Raw genomic sequence first — 9,697 nt, 5'->3', positions numbered from 1 at the left:
TAGGACAAGGATCATACGTATCCCCATTTAATCTCCAATTTTTGCTCTGCTCATCTAATGCTTTAAAGTGCTTGTCAGACCCTAGGCCTGGCTTCTCCTTGGACTTCAGGGTTTTCAATTCATGATACTCATGTATTTCCCTTTCAGATTATAAACAATTACCTGGATGGGACCCAAGGAGGGGCTGTGGACTCTGTGAGTGGCATGCACTTCAGGGATAGCAAGAGAAAGGTCGACTATGTTTTAGCCTACCACTACCGAAAACGCCTTGCCCAGCACCAGCATGGGGCCAGTTCACCAGAGCCAATGAACAGGGCAGGCTCCATGACTGTTGTTTCAAATGGAGAAACCAGGAAGGGTCGCCTCAAGCTGCAGCCAGACAGTGGCCAGCACATCCCACAGGAGCTGCTGGGGGCTCAGGTGATAGAGCTGGGCCCACTGGACACCCTGGAGGAAGAGAAGCAACTGCAGAGGGAGGAGTATGAACGCAACCTGGTGGCAGCAGGGCTAGAGATTGAGAAAGACGCTGAGGTAAGAGTGGGAAAGCTGTGCCTCCTGCACAGTATTGGGTACCTGGTGGGGCTAATGGATGTCTTGTTGCAGGAGATGACTACCCAGGGGATGTAAGCATGGGCAGGCCATGGTGGTGGGCCAGGAGACAGGCTGTGGAGCAGAGCCTAGCCTGCCTTTACTCCTGCCCTGGTTTACACGTTATGTGTAGGACATCCTTGATCTATTTTATGGTGAGTTTAAGGAGCCTATCCTGACGATACCCCGTTACTATCAGAGTAGTTGATACTATCAGAGTAGTTCAGAGCTGAATGTCCCTTGATCAAATGCTGCCACTGCAGCTTTGAATTCATATCTTCAGAAGTAAATTATATGAGCTGCTTTATACATGTCTAAAATACGGAGTGAGGCCAAGAAGAAGATGGAGAGGATTGCTTAGTTCTTCTTATGTGAAAAATACTTGGTTATTTAATGTACTGTTGAGTAGAAATTTTGATCTTACTCCAGTGGAAAACATATTTCTTTATCTAAATGTCCTTATGGCTTGTGGTAAACACATTTTTCTTGAAAAAATGAAGTGTTTACATTTCAATATTGTTACAATGAAGAAAAGCTATTTTAAGTAATTTCATGGAAGACAAAGTGTTGTCAGGACATTTCATATTTCATTTTCAGTCTGAATCCTAACTTCTTTCCAGCTATGCATAAGTTTTGTGTCATGTTCTTCATTCCATGTATAAAACAAACAGCTTTTACATTGCAACAGAAGAAGTTGAAGAAGAAGAACTCCCAGGCTTTACTGTGCTTATTCTCACCATATGTGTGTGGTACTGCAAAGTGCTATAATCATATCTGCTGCAAGTTTTGGCTACATTACTTGACTGTCACTATATAAAGAGTCTGCAGCCCACTGGTGAACTGAGCATGGGGAAAATCCCTTGCTGTTGCATTGAGCTCTGTGCTATCTCTTTGACTGTCTTTTTGAAAACCATAGATATTTCTATCTGTTGAAGGAAAGTCCTTGTTGGGTTCTAGCTTTAGGTGCTTTATGTTGTTTTTGACATTTTATGACTTCTTTCTAGAGATGTTGAGCACTTGTAGTTCATATTGCTTTCAGTGCAACCAGTAAACACTTCCAAAATGCGCACAGGTTGCATCTGAAAATTTGAGACTAGCTGACTTAGCATAGCAAGAGCACATTAAATCACTGGCAGGAATAAAAAGGAATAGAAAGGCCTTTTGACTCTTATTGTCTTCCTTGTTCTGTTTGCTGAGTTGCAGGTGGCTTTGGGTTGTATTTCACTGTATAGCCAGGCTGGGCCATCCTTGTACTGAATGGAAAAAAAGTGATCTCAGATCCTGATTCTTTTGTATTAAGCATTGGTGTTCAGGTTCAATACTGCTAACACATGACTGTCTTACTGCAATATTTTTTTGTAAACAGATTGCATAAATCCCATGAGAACAGCTGTTTTTGGAGACTTTTTTTCAGTTCTGAATTTCATCAGAGCCTAACAACTCTAGCAGGAGCTTTGGATTTGATTATTTGACCCTTATCTTACTCAAAGTTCAGTTGCATTCAAATTCTGGCTTGAATCCCTTCCAGGTGATGATGTTTACTCTTAAATAACACAAAAGTAATAAATGATGTCATAAAGATCTGATCGAGAAGAATCTTTTTAGTCACAGTTTTCTTTTTGAAAAGAAAAAGCTTTTTGTAAATGAACTGGAAAGTTCCAAGGAAATTATTTGTTGAGCATTTTTATCATGGGTAAAAAATTTTTAATTTTGAAAATTAGAAAAAGTTCAATTCCTTCACTTTTCTATTCCTGTATGTGTATGTATGTAGCCCATGCATCCATACAGACACAAAATCTGTCTAATCAAAAGGGGAAGCTTTTTCCCTCTGGGATCTCCAGAGAATCTAGAAGGGACTATGCATGATCCTTTTTAGTTTTCTGTCCAGGGCATATGGCTTTTCGTTCTTTTTCTGTGTCAGTACGGCTTTTACATGAAGCAGCAGTAATAGAAAGAGATGTGGCAAAAGGGGAATCCGCTGTATCATCTCTGCACTATCCTTTCTAGGTGACCTACAGATGAAAAAAATAATCTTTTATAGGGCCTGTGCAGATCTGGTTCTTGTTAACCCCACTGCTTGAACAGAAGAATAAAATGGATCAGACCACTGTCCTTTTTTACTGATACTGTGGAAATCATGAAGGATATATTTAATGAGAAATATACAGTTTATTCTGATTTAGCAGATGCAGAATTTAATGATTTAGCATTAAATTAAAGGCCACTTCAAATGGCCTCTGATCTTGTGGTTGGAAGAAAGATTAATCTGTGTCTCTGAATAGCCCTACTTTGTGAAGACTAAAAGATCAGTTAGCCTAAAGGAACTAAGCACAGCATGTTTTGCATTGGGTTAGTCAATCTGCTAACCTCAAAGGAGATTCTTCCAGCTTTTATAGGCTAAAATTATTTAGATGTCAGAAAGTACATCTCTAGGAACACAGGATAGCATCACAACAATCTAACAAACTATTTCTAAAAGTATCCTTTTGAAAAACTGGGATTTTCCAGGATGACATATTTGTGAACATGTGATGGTTTTGTTTTTAAATGCCGAATAACTACAGACTGATACTAATCTCATTTATATTGTCAGTTTGTTGGGTAAAAGAATAGAAGCAAACAGATGAATGAAGATGTGTAATTTACATGTGGAGAGGGAAGTATTAATCTTTTTTTACATTATGTGAAAATAGGTAGGATTACAGCCTGTCTCTGTATCAACCCAGTTATTATTAAATCAATTAAGCAATTTGTGTCTAGTTTTCAACTTCCTTATAATTTTCTGTCAATCATTATTGTTGTTTTCTCCAAAGAAAGGTTTTCTTCTGCCTCTTAATATAGCCTTTGTTGTTGTTGTTGTCTGTGTTAAACTGAATTAATATTTTGCATGTACAAGGCAAAGTGCACAGTGAAGTCAATTGGCACGTAAATGTGTTAAATCTTCTCTCCATCTAATGTGACATTGCGTACACATAATGACGGGCCGCACTAATGAGATGTGACAACCTTCTCACCATCTTCCATATTAAAGTCATACCTGATTCATAGCCTCTATTTATGTGATATAACAGATACTGCCACCATTAACTTTCAGTCTTTGTGTGTGGTTGGAAACCACAAGTGGCAGATCCAGTCCAAGGAACTCTTTGGTTGATAATCTTATCTTCAAACAAAAATGTTTGAGTGGTCCAGGATAGCCTGTTCCCAGAAAAAAACAGTTGAGTTAGCATAATTTAGGGCTATGTGGAATTGATATTTGGTGGAAATAATAGAGCAGAAAAGGAAATTTGCTATTCATATGATCATAGAATCATAGAATACGTTGGGTTGGAAGGGACCATAAAGATCATTTAATTCCAATCCCCCTGTCATGGGCAGGGACACCTTCCACCAGACCAGGTTGCCCAAAGCCCCAGCCAGCCTGGCCTTGAGCACTTCCAGGGATGGGAACATCCACAACTTCTCTGGGAAACCTATTTCAGTGACTCACCATACTCATAGGAAAGAATTCCTTCCCAATATCTAATTTAAATCTATCTATTTTTAGTTTAAAGCAATTTCTTCTTGTCCTTTCACTCCAGTCCCTGACAAAGAGTCCCTCCCCAGTTTTTCCGTAGGCCCCTCTTTAGGTACTGGAAGGCGCAATGAGGTCTCTCCAGAGCCTTCTTTTCTTCAGGCTAAACAACACCAACTCCTTCAGCCTGTCTTCACAGGAGAGGTGTTCCAGCCCCTTTGTGGCACTCCTGTGGACTTCTAATAGGTCCATATCCTTGTTGAGCTGGGGGCCCCAGAGCTGAATGCAGTGCTGTAGGTGTAGTCTAATAGGAGCAGAGTAGAGGGAGAGAATAACCTCCCTTGCCCTGCTGGCCACTCTTCTTTTTATGCAGCTCAGGATACAGTTGGTTTTCTGGGCTACAAGCATACATTGATGGCTCATGTTAAGCTTCTTGTCTTCCAGCGACCTCAGGTCCTTCTCACAATGTTGGCTTTCTATCCATTTTCCAATCAGCCTGTATTTGTGCTTGGGATTGCCTTGGCCCAGATGTAGGATCTTGCACCTGGCCTTGTTAAACTTCATGATGTTCGCACAGGCCCACCTCTCAAGCCTATCCAGGTCCCTCTGGATGTCATCCCTTCCCTCCAGCAAGTCAATCACATGACACAGCTTGGTGTCACTGGCAAACTCAATCCCCCTGTGCAAATCACCAGCAAAAGTGTTAATGCTGGTCCCAATACCAACTCCTGAGAAACACTGATCTCCACTTGGGCATTGAGCCATTGACCACAACTCTATGAGCATGACCATCCAGCCAATTCCTTATCCGCTGAGTGGTCTGCTCATCAAATCCATGTTTCTCCAACTTAGAGACAAAGATATCATGCAGGACAGTGTCAAATGCTTTGCACAAATCCAGGTAGATGATGTCAGTTGCTCTTCCCTTATCCTTCAGTGCTGTAATCCCATCATAGAAGGCCACCAGATTTGTCATGCAGGATCTGCCCTTAGTAAAGCCATGTTAGCTCTCACCAATCACCTCTTTTTTTTCCATGTGCCTTAGCATGTTTTCCAGGAGAATCTGCTCCATGATCGTGCTGGTCACAGAGGTGAGACTGACTGGCCTGTAGTTCCCTGGGTCTTACTGTTTTCCTTTAATAGAAATGGGAGTTATGCTTCTCCTTTTGCAATCAGTGGGAACTTCACTGGACAGCCACAACTTCTCAAATATAATGTGCAGTGGCAAAACAACTTCATTTGCCATTTTCCTCAGGATCTTTGGATGAATTTCATCGGGTCCCATGGACTTGTGCACCTTTAGGTTCTTCAGAAGGTCTTGAACCTGATCTCTTCCAGTGGACAGTTCATCATTGTCCTAGTCCCTGGCTTTGATATCTGGGGCCCACAGTGTGTGGCTGGAGCTATTGCCAGAGAAGACTGAGGCAATAAATAAATAAATCAAATCTGCTGCAGAAGTATAGCAGCAAATAACTACTGTTTTACATACTTTGCTATGAGTAAAAATAATCACAGAATCACAGAATTTCTAGGTTGGAAGAGACCTCAAGATCATCGAGTCCAACCTCTGACCTAACGCTAGCAGTCCCCACTAAACCATATCCCTAAGCTCTACATCTAAATGTTTGTATCTGTGACAGGTCTGTTTGATAGTACAAATTTAAATAAAAAATCTTGTGTTAACTTCCTGCATGAGTCTGTGGAATTAACTAGCTTGTATTTCACAGTATTACATTAGTGTCTAAGATAGACCCCACTAATAGATATCCTGTAAACACTTAATGCTAATCTGCATAGTGTTTGCAGGATTTGCTTCCTCTCCTTCAAAAGTAAAATACAGTTAAAAGTACAGTAAAATTCTTTATCCAAGATTGTGCTAGATTCCAAATTCTTTGACATGTTTTTGTAAACTGCAGAGGAAGGTTAGCAGGTCACATTTACCCATGTGAATTAGCTGCCACAGACATGAGAGTCATCTCCAGATAAACTCTAGTTAACACCCAGTGACACAAACCAAAATCTACATTAGGTACGCAAAGAATAGCGTAAAGATAGGGCCACCTTAAGAGTACCCCCAAATACTGGAGTGTAATAAACTGCAGCACTATTATTTTTCCTTTGTTTGGGTGAAGTTTTTTTTTTTTTTTTCTTTTCTCTTTAATAAAACTATAAAAACATGCCTTGGAATATTAAGTAGAAAAATTAAGTCATGATCATCATCATGAGTAGTGCTCTTGTCAACAGCACCACCTAAGTGCATACACTAAGGATCTTAAGGAAGTGTAGTGCAGCCAGCATCTTTTAACAAGATACCCTCGTTTTGAACTACAGTACTTCAAAAATTCAAGTTAGATGAGCTTCTTGAAGGGTAATTTACACTTGGTTTTAAAATTGTCATTGTTTTCTTGTTAAAAGATATTTTAATCTCATAAATGTTATTTAGAAAAGTACATTTCATTTTCAGTGTGTTCAAAAATGATCCACTTTGTCAGAATGGCACGGTATGTCTCTGGTGTCTTCTCATTCTTCTCCTATTATGCTTTTGCCATACATAATTGTGACTGAATACAGTATATGTTGCATTTGCAGTCATTAAAGATGTTCCATAGTAGGTGAAACAAAACAATAACTTTCCAAAGGAAGGAAACAAAAAGAAAAAATAGAAAGGAAGAAGAAAAAGAATGAAAATGAAAAAAAAGGAAAGAAAAAGAAATTAAGCACCAAACTTGCGTGCAATGGAATTTATTGCCCTTCCAGAGAATCAAAGTGGAATATTTGGGGGTGTTCTTAAGGAGGTCCTATCCTTACGGTATTTCTGTAATTAATACAGATAAATAAATAAAAAATAAATAAATAAAGCGTAAATAAACTTTATTCATAGAGGTATTGCTTAATTTAGTTGTAATTACAAAAATGTTCTCTCTTTTTGAAATCTGTCAATATGATTTGCAGATAATCCCAAGAAAAGTATTTGATGCTCATAGGACATCTGAGAAATCTATCAGGCATCTAATATGAATGTTATAGCTGTCTCCAAAATGTACATTCATCTAAAGTGCTGAGGACAGCTACATAGTAGCTTACATTAATTTATAAGAGAATAGAGAAATTTGATGAATCAAGGATGTTTATCTGTGTTAATGAACACTTCCTGAAGCTAATGAGATGGCATGCAGAGTAACATAGCATTGGTAGCAGACAGGGATCCTTTGTACTCTAGGACTTTGTATTCATGTACAGCACTCTGAACAAGGGAATGGCAATGTTTCTTTGGGGGCCTATTCATGTCCCCATTATATAAATATTTGATGGCTATTTTTCAACTTCTCTAGTTACAGAAGCATTAATTAGCTAAAACATGTTCAGCTCCTGTATGTTACTTATATGGGACTGAAATGTAATACATAGCTATTATAAAATTAAAATTGAACAGGTGAGGCAAGGTTTGCAGTGACAGTGAAGTGGACATGATGAAAATATCAGCAAGATGATTAACTATTTAAGGGGAAATTTTATCTCAACTTTAGAGAGGATTTTGGAGTAGCCTCATGGGAATGGAGTGTGGTCCAATCAGTATTAAAATGATCGGTGATAACAGCTGGTTAGGTAGAATGACCGTATTGTGAAAGCTGAGAAATTTGCATTATGAGTCCTGTTTTTTAATGATTGTATAGTGAATAAAAAGACAGATTAATAGGCAGATAGACTCACTCTGTGTATTTTAATTAGTATCCAGACACTTAATGCTCAGCTATTACGTACATTAGTCAAAATTGTTTCCAAGGCATTTAGAGAAAATTGAGGGGATGCACAAAAATGGTTTTATACATTATCAATTATTTTTATGAAGCTCTTGGGCCAGCAGTGATAAATCTTGTCTATCATCTACAGGTTCAGAAATTGAGGTACTAATATTTAGAATTTTGGATGATTGTAGATTTGGGGTGTACAATTTGATATTTACAGTGGGATCTGGGCAAGAAGCAACTGTACTTTACACATATTTATCTTTATAGAATTCTATTTCTACCAGACTTGCCTGGTTGAAATGACAATAACCTCCAGAAGTTGTATTCCCTTTTCACAAAGTGTACTATGTTGAGCTCTGTCACCTGCTAGAGGAGCTGCTTCCGTTCCTACAAACTGCTAGATTGAGAAGACACAGAAAAGACTCATGCATCTCTGTTAGGGCATAGCAGGGAGAAAACATGACACTTGTAGGAAAGGGGACAAAAAGTAACAAAAGCAGCTGCTTGGCTTGCTCACAGGTGGAGCCATGAAAACATTTTTTAATTGTCAGTAGTTTGTTAGTTGTTTGTGGCAGAAATTTTAATCTGTAAATTAAATCCATGGAGACAACTGGAAGAGAAGTACAGGAAGCCCTGAGGGATACTCCATTACACTGATGATGCTGCAGTAACTAGAGAGCTTGTGAAAGAGATTTGGAGGTTGAAGTAGTGATAATTTCTGTATGCTATTTAGACTAGTGCAGATTGAATAGCAATTTCCCAAAAAGAAAGTAGCAAAATATGAGATAGCTTGGGGATATGGGTCCTTGGTTTGTTGTTTTTCTGATCTCTTGAAGGACAGAAAGCATGCTACTGTTGATTGGGATGAGGAAGCAGCTTCCACAGTTGGATGAGGACATCCCCAACTGCAATACATGCTGCTCAATGTATCTCAACATGTTCTTTGGCAGAAGAAGAAATCTTGAATTTTGGAGATTCAGTAGTAGGGGAAATGGGCTTTCTTCTATTTTGCTGTCCTCAGGCAACTGCTTACGCTGTCTGTAGTAACAAACAGCCCTACAGAATTTCTGGTACCAAGTGAGTGATCACTTCTGCATGGTTGCTGATTGACTAGCTGCCATATGATTCTTATTATTTAGAGGCATTTCTTCTTAGTCCTGTTTTCATACTTCAAATGAAGGAGACCAGGGGGGTCTTACACAACTCCTTTGCATGAGTGAGAGACACAGAATTTACATGGGGCTGGATACAGCACTGTAGGGAAGTTTTGATATGTTGTTATTATAAATATATGCATTAATGTTTTTATAAAATACCAAAGATAAGAAGGAGACTTATTGTTCTTCCCTCATGTTTGTTTGTTTATTTTTTGCCCGGTATTAAAAGATTAAAGGGCAGTCTATGTCTGAAAATTCTGTGTCTCAGAGACCAAAACAGAGAAGAAAAACATGGACAGCAAGAAGGAATAAATTTATTTTGCTTATGTTATTCTAAAAAATAGGGAAAAGGGTATGTTCTTGAGTTTCTCTATGAAAGCTGAGAATTGGGTTCATCTTCCAGTGAGCAGAAACTACATTCTCCTCCAGAGCAAAGTAAACCAGAGCAGAGTTGCCATGACTTCTTACAGCACTGCAAGATTATCAGTTTCAAGTGTAGTAGTAAATGCTTTCTTAGAAAGTGGATCTCATGATCTCTGCTACTTCTGTTGTGGCCTCTAATGCAACTGGCTATGGAAATGCTGTCATTTTCCAAAGTTTCTTCTGGATACATAGTAAACATCAGCCCAGATTTTGTTGTTATTGTTGTTGTTTGTTTGTTTTTCCTCTAAACTCAAAAACCAGAGCAA

At 38.8% G+C, this 9,697-nt stretch overlaps 1 protein-coding gene across 1 annotated transcript in view; it reads left to right on the top strand.

The window, feature by feature from the left end:
* Positions 1 to 204: 204 nt before the first annotated feature.
* ANO2 (anoctamin 2) overlaps positions 205 to 9,697 on the top strand; it is a gene marked incomplete at both ends in the record, with an annotated part of 184,700 nt that continues 175,207 nt past the window's right edge. The window contains one exon of the mRNA XM_084296494.1: positions 205 to 531. Coding sequence (XP_084152620.1) covers positions 205 to 531 — 327 coding nt within the window. The remainder of the gene's footprint in view (positions 532 to 9,697) is intronic.

Source organism: Netta rufina, assembly GCF_964035555.1.
Source record: "Netta rufina genome assembly, chromosome: 1".
Lineage (NCBI taxonomy): Eukaryota > Metazoa > Chordata > Aves > Anseriformes > Anatidae > Netta > Netta rufina.
This window is presented reverse-complemented; position numbering and strand designations above follow the sequence as displayed.